The 20092-nt window shown below is 44.3% G+C and overlaps 1 protein-coding gene across 1 annotated transcript in view; it reads right to left on the bottom strand.

Moving 5' to 3' along the window:
• Positions 1-2574: 2574 nt before the first annotated feature.
• Positions 2575-20092, bottom strand: part of TEX36 (testis expressed 36) — an 88420-nt gene continuing 70902 nt past the window's right edge. The window contains exon 4 of the mRNA XM_032281969.1: positions 2575-2927. Coding sequence (XP_032137860.1) covers positions 2802-2927 — 126 coding nt within the window. The 3' untranslated portion in view covers positions 2575-2801. The remainder of the gene's footprint in view (positions 2928-20092) is intronic.

Genomic DNA, 20092 nt, shown 5'->3' on the forward strand with positions numbered 1-20092 from the left:
GTCGCTGCTGTAGCAGATGCCCCCATCTTAGTGACTTAAAACAACACAAATATATCATCTCACAGTTCCAGAGGGTGGAAGTCCAAACAGGGTCTCCCTGAGCATGGGTCAAGGTGTTGGCAGGACTCAGGATGCATCCGTGTTCTTGGTGTTTTTCAGGCTTCCTAGAAACTGCTTCATTCCTTGGCAATAGCCCCTCCCTGGATCTTCAAAGCCAGGAATGGCGGGTTGAGTCATTCCCACGTGGCCTGACTGTGGCTCTTTCCTGCCTCCCTCTTCTACTCATGGGGACCCTTGTGATGACTCTGGGAGCACCTGGATGATTCAGAAAACTCTCCCCATCCAGGGAATGGTTGGCAACCGTAATTCCATCTACAGCCTTCACCGTCCTGTGTCATGCATAGCATATTCACAGGATCTAGGGATTAGGTTGTGACATCTTCAAGGGGCCAGATTCCACCTCCCACACCTTCCCTCACCCAACCGTGGCTGTGCTGGCCCTGAACGAGAGGAGGAGCTTCCCCTTCCTTCACCTGGCAGAGGAACCTCCATAGCCCAAGAATAGTAACGTTTACCGGGGGCCAGGCATGGGCCTTATGTGTTTTATGTAACTCATTCCTCCCAACAAACGTATGAGGTAAGTACAATAATTCCCACCATTGTACAGGTGAGGAAAGGTAGACACGGAAGGTTTTGGTAGCAAGACTAAGACCCCAGAGCTCGGAATGGACGGTGTTGAGATTTAAGGCAGACCTACAGATTGATTCGCAAGGCCATTCGTTGGGGAATGGATGTTGATTGCCCACCTCCTAGTGCCAGGTGCAGTGCCCAGCTGGGGACACAGAACAGGGAGCGGCACTGATATGGCCTCTGCTTCTCTGTAGGGAGGATTTCTCCTGCACGGAGAACTCGGTTCTAGAGTTGGATGGGGGCGAGCGTGATGGTGGGCAGAAAGGGAGGAGCAGAGTAGGCAAACTCCTCCCGCCCTGCTGTCTCCCCTCCAGTTTTGTTCTGCATGTAGCAGCCGGGGTTGTTCTTAAACCCAGGCCTGACAATTCTCTGCTGAGAAACCTTTCATGTCACTCCACTGCTCCCACAACAGAGACCACACTCAGGCCAGGCACAATGGCTCCAGCCTGAAATCCCAGCGCTTTGGAAGGTGGAGGCGTCAGGATTGCCTGAGCCCAGAAGTTCAAGACCACCCTGGGCAACGCAATGAGATCTCGTCTCAATTAAAAAAAAAAATTAACCAGGAATGGTGGTGCATGCTTACAGTCCTAACTATGTGGGAGGATTGGTTGAGCACAGGAGTTTGAGGCTGCAGCAAGCTCTGATTGTGCCAGTGCACTCTAGCCTGGACAACTGAGCGAGATCTTGTCCCCAAAAAAAGCACCCTCTTAAACTCTTAAGCCTAGCTTACAAGCCTTTGAACACGGGGCCTGCCCACTTCCCCCAACCCATTCTCTCATCTTTCAAGACTTCTTCGCCCACACCCCATGTCCCAGCCATCCCGAAACCCCTTTCTTCCACGTCTTGCCTCTAGTCCTTTGAACACCCTCAACCAGGGATGCCTTCCCTGCTTCCCCCACCTCTCACTGCATCCACCGTCTCCTCCCCTACCTCCTGCTCCCCAGGACTTGGCTCAGAGCCATTTCCACCTAACTCCCTCAATGGGCGGCAACCCGCTAGAGACTCGTACTCCTACTGCACATGTGCTGCTTGCTCGCCTTCAGTTGTGACTGGACTGCAAGTTCCTTGAGGTCAGGGGCTACCCGTCTAACTCAGTGTTGCACTGTCGGTGCCTGACGTGGTGCAGGCTTATGATGCTCAGAATATTTTTGTGGGTGGATAGATGGATAAATGGATGGGTGAATGAATGGACAGACTGGTGCCTCCAATTTTCCTGCTTTAACGCATTAACCCACTGCTACATCAGAGCCAGTCCTGCACCCAGGCCTTCAACATGAGCAGCTCCTGTTCTCTGTAGTTCCAGCACCAGCCTGGACCCATTTCTCAGAGCCACAATGCTAACACAGTCCCTGAGTCTTGAATGACTACGTGAGTACCTCCACCATCCCCATGGCACGCCCATCCTTCATGCAGCCGGTGCCTGCCCACCTCCTCCTTGGGCCAGCCATCATACTACACCAGTGTCCCCAGTTCCCGAGTCCCTCTGGGTCCTTCCTGCTCTCTTGACTCCTGGATGGCTCTTCCTGAAGGACAGTCAGGACAATGCAAAGTTCAGACATGCTCTCTCTGCATGGGATGGGCCCTGCGTGTGTAAAGAGCTGTGCTTTTTTCTGAAGAGGACTCACAGTGTCCACACGGGGCAGTTTCTGTTTGCATGACGTTGAGTAAACTTCACAGCCATCAGGGACAGTTACCCTTTGGGATTTCTGATGGAGGTATACCTTTTGAGATGCCCTCAAACAACTCCAGAAGATGCTCTGTCAGGGGCAGAGTGGTCCTATCCGACTTTCAGGGTTTATACATTTACTCTGAGAGTGAAACAGCAGGACAGACATCATCTCACTGGCTTAAGAGAGCAAACAAAAAAGACCATTAGACAGATCGTTCTTCCAGCCAGGGAGACAGCCCTATTAATACCTGCTCCCACACAGGCAAGCGGAATAAGAGGATTTCTCCATAGCTGGGAATTTATTTTCCCAGGAATACTGAACAAATGCTGGTGGTTGCTAACCAGCCAGGCCAAGACAACAGGTCCTTTTCTTCCCAACTAATACACATTCTGTTAGTCAGGACTCTGGGGAATGGGTGACAGAAACCTGCCCCCAAAGAGCTCACACTACAAGGAGGGGTGCATTACTTCTCAGGCCGGGACGAAGAACTGACTGGGTCTTCACCGGCTCATAGGACTCCTGTCTCTTGTCTGATTCTCCCTGTGGGTCTGTTGCTGTCATTCTTTCCTGTGAGGAAGAGGGAGGAAGCGTAACCATGAGTAGAGTGTGCTTAAATCCTCACAGTTCAGCAATCAGAGAGGAAAGGTGTCCTTATCCTCTCTGCCTAAGCTTTAAAAACACCCCAGAGAAGGATTTAGTGAGGCTTAGCCTGAGCCCAAGGCTCATTGCTGAGCTGGGGCAAGGGAATAGGGTGCCATTACTGGCTCAGTTGGGTCCCCTCTGGTTGGAAGGATGGAGTGAAATGAGGGGCAGCTCTCAGCAGAAGCACAGGGTTGAAACCAGACAGGAAAGTTTCCAGAAGGTCTCAGATGCTCTTCTGCATGGACAAAACGTAAATATCAGACCGGGCGCAGTGGCTCACACCTGTAATCCCAGCACTTTGGGAGGCCGAGGCAGGAGGATTGCTTGAGCCCAGGAGTTGGAGACCAGCCTGAGCAACATGGCAAAACCCTGTCTCTCCTAAAAATACAAAAAATTAGCCAGGCGCAGTGGCGTGCACCTGCAGTCCTAGCTGCTCAGGAGGCTTGAGGTGGGAGCTTCACTTTAGCCTGGGAGGCAGAGGTTGAAGTGAGCTGGGATTATGCCACTGCACTCCAGTCTGGGGTACAGAGTGAGACTCTGTCTCAAAAAAAAATACCAAAAAAAATTGAATATAAGTATTCATTATTTTAAATCATAAAAAAAATTTTAAATGTGGAGTGAAAACATCACCCATAATCCTGTCATCTCCAAACAACTGTAATTAACACGATGGAGTATTTCCTCCAAGCCTTTTCTCTCCAGGCACATGTACGTGTTTAATATAGTCCTGCCATATTGTATAGACAATTTTGCATCCTGCTCTTTTTACTTAAAATTATAACAGAAGGATTTTCTCATGTTATTTCCTTTGACTCTGTTCCCTGCACAATCTACTTCCTTTCCTACTCAGCTCTTTGGCAGAAAAAGTTTGTAGACTGCACAAATAACTGGAAGGAGTATTGACTTTCTTTGGTTTCCAGGGGAATGTGAGCAAAGAGAGGAAAAAGAAAGATTAAAAAGGGCAGGTTTTGGTGACCCTCACAGGGCTGCTGAAATAAACAAATGTCATATTCTATGTGAGCGTGCCTTGAAATGGCTATATTTATCAGTGTTATAGTCATTAATCACTAAATTTGTTTTTCCTCATTTTTTAAATAACTGAGTCCACTCGACAGTCTTGAATGCCAGTGGAGGGTGGTGCTCTCCTGCCGTAGCCCACTGCAGTGAAAGGAGTAATTTCTCAGAGAATCTATGGATTTACTGTGGGTCGTGGGCGATAACAGGGTTTTCCAAAAGCACTTTCTGCTTCAGGTGAGGAGAGGATGCTGTTCTGAGAGCTGCTGATAATACGTAGAGCCAAACCCACAGGCTTGAGCTATTTAATTGAAATTCACATCAAAATGGAATTCTGGTTTAGCTCAACTTGACTACTATGGATGATGAAAATAAATCCCTGGGTCACACAAGGATAGTGATTGAGTAGGGCTTGTTTGCTGGCACAGAAATGACATTTCAACTGGAATTAAATTGTCGTCAGTTAACAGAACTGAATTTTCTGTCATTCTTTGACTTGAATTTTCCTCTTTCCCAAGATAACATGGACAGGACCCAGGTATTTTCAATGACTCAGAAAAGAGTTCATTTGGCTACGGGCTTACCCAGCTTTAAGTGGGCTCTGCTGTCCTTGAAGAACAGAGCCAAGGGAAGGTGGGGTACCTTGTTGTCCCCCCTCCTCTCATTTCCCGTCCTGTCTATCCAGTCCATAAACATTCTGTGGCTCTACCTCTAGAATCTCCTCTGCTCACCCATGGCCAGACCACCCCATCTCATGCTTAGACTACTGTGGTCCCCTTAGCCATTACCCCCACAGGAGTGAGAGCAACCTTTCAAAAAACAAACCCACCTGTGCCAATCCCCTGCTCACAACCCTCAATGGCTTCTTGTTGCCCTGAGACCAAAATCCCCATTTGTAGCCCTGCTCATGGACTCCCTTTCTGACCTTTCCCCACATGCTGTGCCCTGGTCAGCCATGCCTCCTTCCTAGTTCCTGAACCTCCCTAACTGGTTTCTGCCTTAGGACCTTGGCAAATGCTCATGCCTCTCTCTGTCTCCTCCCCAAGTCATTACACAAAGGACTCCTGATTATTCAGATCTCGACTCAGAAGTGCCTTCCTTGGTGAGGTTTCCCTGAATAGCTTCTGCTTTACTTCATTTCTAGCACACTCATTCTTGGAAAGAAGCTTGCTGTATTAGTCCATTCTCATGCTGCTATAAATAACTGCCCGAGACTGGGTAATTTATAAAGAAAAGAGGTTTAATTTACTCACAGTTCTTCATGACTGGGGAGGCCTCAGGAAACTTACAATTATGGTGGAAGAAGAAGAAGCAAACACATCCTTCTGCACAATGCAGCAGGAAGGAGAAGTGCAGTGCCAAGGGGGAAATGCCCCTTTTGAAACCATCAGATCTCATGAGAATTCACTCACTATCATGAGAACAGCATGAGGGACGTGCCACCATGATCTAATCAGCTCCCATGAAGACCCTCCCTCAATGGGTGGGGATTACAATTTGGATTACAATTCAAGATGAGGTTTTGAGTGGGGACGCAGCCAAATCATGTCACTTGCTTTCTCATTCCTGCATGCCCATCTTCTTCTCTGATATGGTTTGGATTTGTGTCCCTACCCAAATTTCATGTTGAATTGTAAGTCCCGTTGTTGGAGGAGGGGCATGGTGGGTGATGACTGGATCATAGGGGTGGATTTCCTCCTTGCTGTTCTCATAATAGTGAGTGGATTATCATGAGACCTGGTTGTTTAAAAGTGTGTGGCACCTTCTCCTTTGTTCTCTTCCTCCCTCTCTGGCCATGTAAGACATTCCTGCTTCCCCTTCACTTTCCACCATGATTGTAAGTTTTCTGAGGCCTCCCCAGCCATGCTTCCTGTACAGCCTGGGGAACTGTGAGTAAATTAAGCCTCCCTTCTTTATAAATTATCCAGTCTGAGGCAGTTCTTTAGCACAATGTGAGAATAGACTAATACATTCTCCCCAATTTGAAGTAACCTTTTTTTATATATATAGAAGATATGTAGATAAAGATATAGATTTATTTTTATTTATTTATTTATTTATATTTATTTTTTTTAGAGAAAGAAAGAGAAAGAATAAAAAAAGAAAAAGAAAAAAAAAGAATGAAGGAGAGGAAGAAAGAGGAAGAGGAAGAGGGAGAAAGAACAGGGGTGTTGCTTTATTGCCCGGGCTAGTACGCAGTCTAAAGATGGGTATGCCTGTAATTGTGTTTAATAATAGAGACATAAAAAAAAAATGAGGGAAGAAAATAACTAACAAGCAGCCAACCAATATTTCATTTAAACCTATAAATAGGTGTGATGTGGTACTGATAAGAGTGTATGTTTTGCGTATTTAAAGTGGAGAGTTCTATAAATGTTAATTAAGTCTACTTGTTCCGGATTTGAGTTCAAGTCCTGGATATCGGTGTTAACTTTCTGTCTCATTGATCTGTCTAATATTGATGTTGAAGACTCCCACTATTATTGTGTGGGAGTCCAAGTCTCTTTATAAATCTTATATATCTGGGTATTCCTGTATTGGGTGCATATGTATTTAGGATCTGTAGCTCTTCTTGTTGCATTGATCCTTTTGTCATTATGTAACATCCTTCTTTGCTTCTTTTGATCTTTGTTGCTTTAAAGTCTATTTTATCAGCAAAAATTGCAACTCCTGCTTTCTATTTATTTATTTTTGCTCTCCATTTGGTTGGTAAATTTTTCTCCATCCCTTTGAGTCTTTGTGTATCCTTGCATGTGAGATGGATCTGGATGTAGCATACCAATGGGTCTTGGCTTTTTTTGCCTGCCTGTGTCTTTGGATTGGGGATTTAGTCGATTTAAATTTAGAATTAATAACAATATATGTGAGTTTGATATTGGCATTTAATGTTAGCTGGCTGTTTTGCCCATTAGTTGATGCAATTTCTTAATTATGTTGATGTTCTTTATTTTTGGGTATTTTTTAGAAAGGCTGATACTGGTTGTTCCTTTCTATGTGTAGTGGTTCTTTCAGAAGCTCTTGTAAAGCAGGCCTGGTAGTGATGAAATCTCTGAGTGCTTGCTTGTTCACAAAAGATTTTATTTTTCCTTCGCTTATGAAGCTTAGTTTGGCTGGATGTAAAATTCTGGGTTGAAAGTTCTTTTCTTTAAGGATGTTGAATATTGGCCCCCGCTCTCTTCTGGCTTGTAGGGTTTCTGCTGAGAGATCTGCTGTGAGTCTGATAGGCTTCCCTTTATGGGTAACCTGATCTTTCTCTCTGGCTGCCCTCAGTATTTTCTCCTTCATTTCAACCCTGGTGAATCTGGCGATTATGTGCCTTGAGGTTGGTCTTCTTGAGGAATATCTTTGTGGTGTTCTTTGTATTACCTGGAGTTGGATATTGTCCTGCCTTGCCAGGTTGGGAAAGTTTTCCTGAATAATATCCTGAAACGTATTTTCCAGCTTGGAGTGATTCTCTTCGTCACATTCAGGTACACCTATCAAACGTAGATTAGGTCTTTTCACGTAGTCCCATATTTCTTGGAGACTTTGCTCATTCTTTTTTTATCCTTTTTTCTCTAATCTTGTCTTTTTGTTTTATTTCATTAAGTTGGTCTTCGACCTCTGATATCTTTTCTTCTGCTTGATCAATTCGGCTGTTAAATCTTGTGCATAGTTCACGAAGCTCTTGTGTTATGTTTTTCAGCTCCATTAATTCATTTATATTCCTCTCTAAATTGTGTGTTATTGTTAACATTTCGTCAAACCTTTTTTCAAAGTTCTTAGTTTCTTTGCATTGGGCTAGAACAAGTTCTTTTAATTCCCAGAAGTTTCTTATCATCCACTTTTTAAAGCCTGCTTCTGCTAATGGAAAACAGTCTTTCTCCATCAGGCCTTGTTCTGTTGCTGATGAGGAACTGTGATCCCCTGCAGAGGGAGAGGCGTTCTGATTTTGGGTATTCTCAGCCTTTTTAGGCTGGTTTCTTCCCTTTGTTATAGATTTATCCATCTGTGGTCTTTATAATTACCGTCTTTATAGTTGGGTATCTGAATGGACGTCCAACTTGTTGATTCCCGGCGCTAAAATCTGAGCAACCCACTGCGCCGGCCAAAACAGTGGCTTTAAGATTGATGGTGCTTTTCTGACTCTGCACCAAGAACCACCGCACCAAGGCAGCGGCAAAACCGCCTCACTGGTCTCAAGAGTCGCGCTGGCGACCCATGGGGCTCCTCCGCTGGGAATCTCCTGGTGCATGAGCAACAAAAATTGATCTGAAAGTGTGGCATCCTCTCGTTCTCTGCACTTTCAGTGGGAGCTGCAATCCCGAGCTGCTAGTGATCAGCCATCTTGGATCTCTCTCGAAGTAACCTTCTTGAAAAGAGGAATTATGTTGGATCTTGGTCAACATGATTTAGAAAGTACCTGTTGGGTACTTACTATTAGTTGAATGAAAGAATGAATGAACATCCAATTCGGAAAAGACATGGTCTGTATTATTAGACATGGAGGAGGATATTTTGGAGTTTCTGCTTCCTTCCAACCAACGGCTGCTTCGTTTTTATCACTAGTTTCTTGCACATTGGACTTGTCTTTAAGTCATGAAAGGATCCCTTTAACATTCATTAAGGTCAGGCAAGTGAAAGTTTTATTTCTAGCACAGTAAAGCAAAAGCTTGAATCTAACTAAAATGTCAAGTGCCCTAAGGTGTGAAAAATATTTTAAAACTCTCCATTTGCTCTTTTGAGGTAGTATCCTTTGTCAAAACCTTATCTCCAATTTTATGCATGCTTGATAAATGGAAGAGGAGAGTTTTCCCAGGATGCCATAAAACACACCCAGCTAAACAGGGCTATGAGATTTCAGTGGCTTCCTCCTGTCCCGGTGCCTGGAGGGGTAAAGGGGAGGAAAGAAACCTTTGAGTTTGAAGACTGCAAGAGGGAAGAAAAGAGAAAACATAAACTTAGAGCCCAGAAGCTTCTGAAAGGGAAGGGATCAGACCCCAAACCCTCCTCACCAAGGGCCCATATTACTGAAGCCCGCTAGGTGGGCTGGGGGGTCCTGGTCAAAGTCCAATGGCCAGAAAGAGTGCAAGTCTCTACTGGCCTCAGCCTCTCACTTCCAGTTACAGGTCCCATCCCTCTGACAAGGGATGGGGAAATGACTCATCCTGGATGGTCACATGATGCAACATGTGACCTGGATGGTCACATGACACAACCAGGCCAATCAGAGTCCTTCCTTGGGACTTTCCTGCCTGGAGCTTTCACGTCCCTATAATCTGTAAGCACCTCAGCCCAGAGTTTCCTGAGACGGAGTACCCTGAAGAAATCCCACTTGCTGTTAGAGAGAGTGAAACAACCAGCAGAGACAGGCAAAGGAGTCTAAAGGGTATTTGTGCTCAGAGCAGAAGGTGTTGGTGCCCACTCCATAGTCCTGGCCCGCCTGAGTTCTCTAGCAGCAGCAGCTTAGGGTCAGCTGCCCTTCCACCTCAAGTCCCCACATTTTTCCTCTCTGCCTGAGGCCCTTCTCCAGCCTCGTTCTGGCTCTGATGCAACCAGGCACACACCAAACAGTGAGACTTCCGTTCCCAGGGACAATCCTCAGTAAGGGAAGGGAGTTGATTGACAAACACACCCAGCCACCCCGCCCAGTACCAAGAAGATTCTCAGGCTGGTGCAGTGGCTTCTCAGAGGGTCCCTGCCAGAAATGCCCTGTTGTCCCCAGCATAACTCACTGCTCAGGCACATCCTCCTGGGTATTCTCCATTTCTTGTCCCACGTTTCCCCTATGTCCTTACAAGGACTTTCTGGGAACACCTTTTAAGTAAACTACCTGCACTGACCTACTTCTCTGGGACTCAGCTTTTGGGGAACCCAAACTAATCAGGAAAGGCCTGTGTGTGGGTCATCCCTAAAGCCAGTTCAGTCTCTGCTTTTTTCTCCCTTAAGGTTGTGTGATTGAATTTGATCTTGTCATTCTCAAAGAATCATGAAACAGAGCAGGTGGGTAAGTCACTCAACCCTGGGATTTTGAGAGAAGTGGTCACTGGGGGATATGGAGTGGTGATCTCCCAATTTTATCTGAGTGTACACATCCCAATCCATGGAAATGAGTGACGCCCAGGCACCACAAGCTGGGCATATCCTTTTAGAGGGTAAGTAACTGTCCGTCATCCCACCCAAAGGAGCCTGCAGCTGAGCAGAGTTTAGCTTCAGCCATAAAGGCGCCAGCAAGAAGAGGAGGCTGAGCTCCACTCAGACAAGGCCGCATGGTCTTCGGGGTAAGTAGGGGATCTCACCAGATCTCAAAGCAGCCAGCTGGAGGAAGCAAGTGTGAGTGCCTTCCCGTGGCAGGGGCAAGGGAGTGAGAAAGCCAAGGCACGTGCTCAGAAAGATGGCCACCAGCATCCTGCAGGGGTGGGGTGGAGTGGTGCTCTCAGGGAGGGCATGCAGCTTGTATCCTAACTGCTGCATCATCCCTAAAAAGAACCATGACTTTCACCTCAGTGATGTCTAGCTGTAAAGCACTTTCACTCCCACATTTTTTTTTTTTTTGAGATGATGTCTCACTCTCTTGCCCAGGCTGGAGTGCAGTGACACAATCTCGGCTCACTGCAGTCTCCACCTCCTGGGTTCAAGCAATTTTCCTGCCTCAGCCTCCCAAGTAACTGAGATTACAGGCACCCACCATTTTACCTGTCTAATTTTTGTATCTTTAGTAGAGATGGGGTTTCACCATGTTGGCCAGGCTGGTCTCGAACTCCTGACCTCAGGTGATCCACCCACCTCAGCCTCTCAAAGTGCAGGGATTACAGGCATGAGCCACTGTGCCTGGCCACTCCTATAATTTATCTGTATCTTCTTATCCTCAAATTCTAGAGCACAAATTTTGTGCATATTTCACAGAGGAGGAAGCTCAAGCTCTGGGAGGCCAGGTGGCTGTCAGCTTCCCAGGGCCACAGTGCATCCACAAAAAGAGACAGCAACATCCCTAGTCTCAAGAGCATGGCCACATCTTTCAAATGTACATACATAATTTTAAGTTTGGCTCTTCCTTTCTGCTGCGTGTATACTTACAGATCCAAAATGGTGGCCAAGTGCACTGGATTTTATCATTTATTTGAGTGAACTTGATTGCTTAATTAGCTGCTTGGAAGTTTATCTTAGAGAGTGATTCAGCGGCATACACCTATAGGCACCAATTCATCATTTGTTCATTCAGACAATCAACAAATAAACCTCAGGAATGTACATGGATTAAGAGCCCACAGTCTTCTTGAAGTGGCATTTTTCAGTGCTTATTTCACTCGGGGTTGCTAGGAGATAAATTGGTTTTTTTAAAAAAGCAATTTGCATAAAGACCAGGAAAGCATTTTAATAATGTCAATATATAGCCAAATGGACTAAAGTGCTAAAGTGACAATTTTTCACTAGATAATTAAGCCTCCAAATTTAAATGTTATAAAAGAGATATAGTTGTATTCCATGGAGATCTATTCCACTTAGGTAGCTAATTATTTCTCAAGAACAACACTGAGTCATGTTAGACATTTTCTTGCTAATCTAATAATATTAAGCTACTGGGAGATGGTCCTATCCTACCACACAATCAGGAATGGAAAAGTGGTAGGATTTTAATTGCAGAATTGTGGGAAATTTATTCTTCTAATCACTAGCACAAATCTGACAATCTGTCCAGCAGCCAGGAACTAAATTGAAGTTTACTTTCCCTGATACATATGCTGTAAATTTCACTAATTCAAATGGGTGAGGAGGAAGAGTGTCTTAGCTCAGTTGTGCTGCCATAACCAAATCCCTGAGACTGGGTAATTTATTAACAACAGATTTATTTCTCACACTTCTGGAGGCTGGAAGTCCAAGATTCAGTTACCGGCAGGTTCAATGTCTGGTAAAGGCATGGTCTGTGTTTTCAAGATGGTGCCTGTTGCTGTGTCCTCTTCCAGAGGGAATGAACACTGTGTTTTTGCATAGCACAATGGGTGGAAGAACAAAAGGTTCTTTTTGTTTTGAATGCTGCGTGGATCGTCTTTTGTAAGGCATTAATCTCATTCATAAGGGCAGAGTCTTCATGACTTAATCACTCCTAAAGGCAGAACCTCTCAATACTATCATAGTGGCAATTGAATTTCAACATGTGAATTGTAGGAAACACATTCAGACCATAGCAAAGAGCCCATCTATTTTGGTTGAAAATATCAGCTGTAGGACCCATATAATACTTTTAAAATGTTTTCTTTGAAGTCTAAATAGAATCTCGAGCCTGCCGCAAAATAATTATACAAGTGTTAGCCATTATTATTGCCTCAATATAGATCCAGAGCCTGGAAGAAATTTTTAAAAACTCTTTGAGATGGTACAGTAGATCATTTGCAGAGTCTGATCATTTTTCCCATCCGTGTACTCCAGACTTTTCATCACACACATATACACACATGTATTATTCTTGTTATAACTATAACAAGTAACAGCTCTTCTGTGCCGTGCTTTTGTTCATTTTGCAGTGTATCTTGGAGATTATCCCATATTGGCCCTTAAAGATTCCTTTTCTTTTTTTTTTAACTAGGTTCCCCATCATAGTATGGATACCATAATCTATATAATCATTCTACTGGTGACTGGCATTTAGAATGTTTCTAATCTTTTGCTATTTCAAAAACACAGCAATAATTTGTAAATATATTACTTCGTGTACATATGAGTATATCTCTAGGATAAATTCTTAGATGATGGATTAATGAGTCAAAGGTACAGACATTTGTAATTTGGATAGAGCTCTCCATAGGGATTGTAACAATTTACATTCCAAAAGGGTTGTATACAAGAAAGTTCCTCACCCTCATCTCAGTGTGGTATTGACCTTCTCTATCTTTGCAAGCGTGATTGGTTAAAAGGAGTATCTCAATGTTGTTGTCATTTCATTTCACTTACCTGTGAATATGCGTTAGTCCATATTTGCATTGCTTTAAAGAAATGCCTGAGGCTGGGTAATTTATAAAGAGGTTGAATTGGCTCACAGTTCTACAGGCTGTACAGGAAACAGTGTGCTGGCTTCTGCTTCTGGTGAGGACCTCAGGTAGCTTCCACTCATGGTGAAAGGTGAAAGGGGAAGCAATACAGCACGTGGTGTGAGCAGGAGAAAGAGGGAGAGAAGCGGGAGGCCCCAGGCTGTTTTTCTGGAGTCTCACTCTGTCGCCCAGGCTGGAGTGCAGTGGTACAAACTCGTCTCACTGCAACCTCCGCCTCCTGGGTTCAAGCAATTCTCCTGCCTCAGCCTTCTGAGTAGCTTGGAAGGCTGCCACTATGCCTGGCAATTTTTGTATTTGTAGTAGAGACGGGGTTTCACCATATTGGTCAGGCTGGTCTTGAAGTCCTGACCTCAAGTGATCTGCCGCCTTGGCCTCCCAAAGTGCTGGGTTTACAGGTGTGAGCCACCGCGTGCAACAACCCGATCTCACGTGAACTCACAGAACAAGAGGCCACTCGTCACCAAGGGCTGGTGCTAAGCCCAGCCCTTGAGGGATCCGCCCCATGCTTGAAACACCTCCCACTCAGACGCACCTCCAACGCTGGGGATTACATTTCAACATGAGATTTGGAGACATCAAACAATAGCAGAATGATTTTCAGCATCTTCCCATAAGTTTACAAACCATCTCTATTTCTTTTTTCTGAGAACCACCCATTTATGTCCTTTGCCCATTTCCTTTAGATTGTTTATTGTATAGATTTGTTAAAAACAGCAAACTCACTGGATTCTCTTTTTCATTCTAGTAGTTTGTCAGTTGATCTTGGATTTTTCAGTTGAACAGCTAAAACACCTGCAAATAATTACCACTGTATCTTCTTTCTAACATTCCTATCTTTTTTCTCTGTGTGTATTTTTACACTGATTTAAAATTTCCAGAAAAGCATTGAAAAATAGGGGTGGTAGTGGCCACTACTGTCTTATCCCTGACTTTAAGGAGAAGGCTTCTAGCATTTCCGTAACAGGTGTGATATTGGTTGATACACTGAGATGGATACTCCTTACTATTTTAAAGGAGTGTCTTTCTGTTCCCAGTTTACTGAGATACCATTAGTGCTTTATAAATTTGATCGGTATTGGATATTGAGTTTTATTAAAATATTTTCAGAATATATTGAAAGAATCATATTATTTCCTTGTCTTATAATATGATAAATTATATTAATAGATTCCCTAATCCTAAATTGTCTTTGCATTCCTGGGATAGCGCAAGACTCAATTATCTGGTATTGTATTTAGGATTTCTGCAGCTCTTATGTATGCAGAAGTCATATGAAAAGTTACAGTATAATTTTCATTTGGTAAGAAATTCACTGTATGACCTTGAGCTATTACCAGAATAATAGTGTCTAGTGAAGAAATATGATTCAGTGTACGCTCATCTTTTGAATTGATGTGGTTTGTAAAGTCTTGGTATCACAATTGGTTAGATTGTTCTCGGACAATCTTCATCTTTGAGAATCATTTTACTCTTCCAAACCTGCATAATTAAGTTGCAGGTCTCCTTTTTCACAACTGCGATCACCTGTCTGTGAGGTGTCTGCAGGAAATCCATTTATTAGCATTATACCACCTTGGACAAGTCTGTTAATGTCTTCCAGCCTCATTCTCTCCCTTTTTTTTTGTTTTACTTTGAGACAGGCTGTTGCTCTGTCACACAGGCTGGAGTGCAGTGGCACCATCTTGGATCACTGCAGTCTCCACCTTCTGGGCTCAAGCAATTCTCCCACTTTGTCCTGTGTCTGGGACTACAGGCGCACGGCACCACATCCAGCTAATTTAAAAAAATTTTTTTTGTAGAAATAAGCTCTCACTATGTTGCCCAGGCTGATCTCAAACTCCTGGCCCAAGTGATCCTCCCACCTCGACCTCCCAAGTGCTGGGATTACAGGTATGAATCACCATGCCTGGCCCTCTTTCTCTTTTATTTTTTTTTAAAGGTGGGGCCGGTAATAATGGTACTATCTTCAAGGTAGCAGTATTTTATAAAGATTAATAAAATTTTACAAAAGCCTTTAGCACATTATAGAGTAAGAACTCAAAATGTGGTAGCTGTTATTATTACTATTACTACTAGGCTAAAAATCTTTTCCTGATAGCCAGTGCCGTCAATGGGAGTCCATGGCAATCATGTACTGACTTAATGAGTGCTTGCTCAGTGCTCAGATAATATGCTGTTTATGAAAATGCATTGGGAAAAAGCACTATACAGAAGTTAGCTATAATGAGAATAAGTGTCTGATGAGGAAATATGATTTAGTTTGTGTTGACCCTTTGGATTGGCGTGGTTTACACGAACATATCATGGCACTGCAGAGAGATTCTCTATACAGATATAGATATATTAATATATATATACATATTGTGCAATCAGGAGTTATAAAGCGCTCCAGAAGTTGTTCTGTTGCACAGTATGTATGTTTCTCTTCGGTGTGTTCACATGAGGAATGTTCGTGGCATACATTTTTTCCCCACATATGGGCCAAAGGTAAATGGTCCCACAACAGGCCTGGCCTGTGCTATACTCTGCCTGGACAGCACAGCCCAGTGATGAGGGTGGATCTGAGCTCCTTCCTTCCACCCAGCTATGAGGCCACATATAAGTGACTATCTTTCTCTGTGTCTTAGAATGATAATGACAGAAATCCATTTCATCTGGAATTTGAGAATCAAAAAATGAGTTACTAAAGGTAAAACATTTAAAATAGTGTCTGGCCTATCTGGGAAGCATTCAATGAGCATTTGATGTCATCTATACTATTTTAATTACTGCAGTCTCCTCTCAACTATCAACAGGAGGGACGATTGGTGGGTGGATGGTGAAAGTTAAGATTCGATATAGTCCTCAAATCCCCCAAAAACCTCGCCATTTGGCCCTACACTTAGTAACTGGGAGCCACCAAGGCCCAGAGGCGAGGGCCCCCAGGCTGCATGGATTTGTCTTGAAGATCTTCCCGCAGTGGGAAGCCAATAGCTAGCAGGGTCCATACACTGTCCTCCCAGAGTGTCCTGTGGGACTCTAGAACCGACTCAGCTTCACCATCTGCATGTACACGCGCTGGGAAACCGCACTGATCAATACTCTTGTGTCTGCCATAGTTCTCTCTACACTGAATTTACTTGAATCAATAGGAAATTAGTGTTCCTGTATTACAGCAAATCTTCGTCTTAGCCTTGAAAGCATAGCTATAATACACACGCATGTTCATGAAGCTGCCACATTAAAGGAAAATATCCCTCAGACTCAGAGGATCAATTAGCAGAAGCGTTCATGACAGACTTGTTTACTCTGCTGTTGTCAACGTTTCTTTGTTGAAACTGACCTTCCCTGCTTTTATGAGAATTATTAGTGCCGAACAGGAAAGACAGGCCTTTCCGTTTCACAAGTCTGAGAGCATTCACTTCTGAGTAGGGCCCAGGCTCAACAATATTTTCACAGAGTGACAGTCATAATCAAGTCCTAACAAATGACTGTCCTGCACAATAGAACTGCAAATAAAACTCTCCATGTTGAATGCGCTTATTGTTCCTCCTTGTTTGCAAACATGTACACAGTGAGATCTTGATTATTTCAGAGCTTGGAAAAACAAAATTGTCTTCCAGTCTGTTTGAGCACTGGTTTATTTTTCTGGCTCCTGGAGAAATGCCCAACTTTTTTGGAAGAGCGCATCTTGTGCATCGTAAACCCTCCCACTGGGAGAAAACCTTCGGTAAAGACAGCAGGCATGAGGAAAGCGAGGCTGGGGGTGGCAAGTGGAGATCATCCCCACACAGCCAGACATGCATTAGGCCACCAGGGCCACCAGCCACAGTCTCCCTTTGATGAGCTTCCCGTGGGTTCTGACCTCTGTGTAAAGACTCTTGTCTAACTACACACTCACAAATACAAACATAATTTTTTCTTTGCTTGTATAGAATGTAGCTACTTGAATTTTATGTTTAGATTTCTGTAGAAGGTATAGGAGGAAGCAGTGTTTTTCCTGCTCTCTTACATAGTCACTCAACACAATGCTTCTGACACCAGATGTGCAGGGTCTCTTCCCTGCACACCCAGAAATTCTCTAGCAGACACCAACTGAATATCCCATAATTCCATTCGACTCTGGCACTATCCACCCAGAGAGCACATCAGATCCCACAGGGTGAGGGCTCAGTCCCACAGCATGCCTCCCACTTCAGATGCCAGTCCCAAGCTCCAGGTTGTGACCCATACTTCCAACCACCCGGCTATAAATCAGGGTTCCCACAACCCGCTTCCCCACGTTTGATTACGTTGATAGAGCAGCTCACAGAATTCAGGGAACGCTTTACTTAGGTTCACCCATTTCTTGTATAAGATGCTACAAAGGATACAGAACAACAGCTAGATGGAAGAGATGCCTAGAGCGAGGTATGGAGGAAGGGGTGTGGAGCTTCCATGACGTTTCTGGGGCAACACCCTCCAGGAACTTCTATGGGTTCAGCGACCTGGAAGCTCTCCAAACCCTGCCTGTTTGAGTTTTCATGAAGGCTTCATTATATAGCCATGATGGATTACCTCACTGGCCACTGGGGATGAAATTAACCTTTGCCTCTCCCTGCTCCACTAAGGGTGGGAGGTGGGGCTAAAAGTTCCAACCTTCCAATCACAGAGTTGATTCTTCTGGCCACCACCCCCCCATCCTGGGACTGTCCAGGGGGCCCAGCCACCAGTCGTCTCATTAGCATGACACTTGCCACTTTAGGGATTCCAAAGGTTTTAGGAGCTGTGTGCCAGGAACCAGGGGCAAAAACCAAATGTATGTTTCTAATTATATCATAACATCACAAGATTCAGGAGGAAAGAAATCATCCCCAACTCCTGAGAAGCTGGTATACTCTAGAAAGAATAATGGAATTTGCAGACCTGGGCTTCTCATCTGCTTCTGCCACTTGCTATGTGACTTTAGACAACATGAGTAGCTTCTCTAGACTTCAGAGTCCCATTAGGGTAATAAAGTCTGCGGTGCTTGACTTAAAGGATTGTTAAGAGATTCAAACAGGCTAATACATTCTTTGAAGGTGAAATCATAAAGGAAGGTATTATTCTTTACAGAGGCACTTGAGGTTAGCTCCTATTAAATGGTTGATAAGGAAACAAAATAAAATTTTAAAAATGAACAGATATGCAAAAGGGCAACTATTGTATGCTTCCACTACAAATAGGCAAATTCACAGAGACAGAAAGTAGAAGAGAGTTTACCTGGGGATGAGGGGAAGGGAGAACAGGGAATTCGTGTTTGATGGGCACAGAGTTTCTGTGTACGATGATGGAAAGTTTCTGGAGATGGTTGGTGGCGATGATTGCACAATCATGTGAATGTATTTAATGCCACTAAATTATACACTTAAAAATGGTTAATTTTATGTTATGTAAATTGTACCTGAATTTTAAAAGAGAAAAGAACAGATGTGAGTCTTCCGAGTGGAGGTAACACAGGGATGTTTTGGCAGAGGAACACTGGGTAGCACAGGGGACAGGTGAGGACGCTGGCCTCTCTGGAGCTGAGAGGAGCTGTCTGAGGCTAGAGTCACAAGCTACCTCTCTCCTTAGAGGGAGGAGGACCCAGCTGCCATCTGGATTATATTTTGGGGAAGAGGGACCACACCTTACTTTAGCCCATGAGAACTTACATTTTAAACCTCTGGTTTCTACAGTATAGTAGCCAACCGTCTTCTCAAATAAGTAGAGAAATGGATAATTTACTAGATATATATTTAAATAAGCAAAGGTTGAAAGTAAAAGTATTTTTAAATGTCCCAGCTAAGTGAAAACAAAAACGAAAGCAGATGTAGTAAAATTAATACCAGAAAAAAAACTGAATTCATGGTGATATTCAAAGAGACAACAGGGCTCTTTTACACTGATGAAAAGTGTGTGCTTGAGCTTCATCTCCCCAGCAGCACAGCTTCAAGACAGGGGAAGGAGTTGAAGGATCAGATGGGGTTGAAAAGCCTCCATTAGAGTTTAGCACGTCTCTCTCAGAAGCTAATCAAGTATATTTAAAAATGTTTCCTTCAAAAGAGACCTCAGACCTACATTTTTAGAAATGTAAACACACAATTCTATATAAACATGGGTCAAAGAAGCAATTATGCTGGCATTTTTGAAATACTAAAGAGTGAATGACAAGAGAAATCCAAGATGGCCAATTAGGAGCAGCTCAGGATTGCAGCTCCCATTGAAAGCGCAGAGAGTGAGTGGACGCTGCATTTCCAGACGGATTTTTATTGCCCACAGACCAGGAGATTCCAAGGTGAAGGAGCCCCACGGGTTGCCAGTGTGACTCTTTTGGCCAGCGCTGCTGTTTTGCCAGTGCCCTGGCACTGGTCCTCAATACAAAATACATGGGACTGGGTGCCCTTTTAGCTGGTGAATGGAGCTCTGGGAAGGCAGAGTCGCCCATTCAGCTGATTGAAAAGGGGACTGAAACAGCAAGCCAGGCCAGGAGATTTCCGGGCAAAAAAGCACCACGAATCTCAGCACCACTGTTTCACCCGGCACACGGGAAATCACACAGCAGCTCTGAATGAACAACGGAGACCATGGCTTAGCACTGGAGCTCCTATAAAGGACAGACTGTCTCCTCAAGGAGCTCCCTGACCCACATATACCCAAAGAGTCACCCCATAAAGGAGAGCTCAGGCTGACATTTGGTGGGTATCCTTCTGGGACAAAGATAGCAGAAGAGGAAACTGGTAGCAACCCTTGCTGTTCTGCAGTGGCTGCAGGTGATCCCCAGGCAAGCAGGGCCTGGAGTGGACCTCAGCAGTCCTACAGCAGAGGGACCAGACTGTTGGAAGGAAAACTAAGAAACAGAATTAACTTCATTATCAACAAACTGAACGTCCACTCAGAGACCCAATCTGAAAGTCAGCAACTACAAAGATGACAGGTGGATAAATCCACAAAGATGGGAAGAAACCAGCGCAAAAAGGCCGAAAACATCCAAAACCAGAACACCTCTCCTCCTACAAGGGATCACAGCTCCTCATTAGCAAGGGAACAAGGCCTGATGGAGAATGAGTGTGA

This window comes from Sapajus apella, unplaced genomic scaffold (genome assembly GCF_009761245.1).
Source record: "Sapajus apella isolate SASKATOON/1434 unplaced genomic scaffold, GSC_monkey_1.0 scaffold13, whole genome shotgun sequence".
Classification (NCBI taxonomy): domain Eukaryota; kingdom Metazoa; phylum Chordata; class Mammalia; order Primates; family Cebidae; genus Sapajus; species Sapajus apella.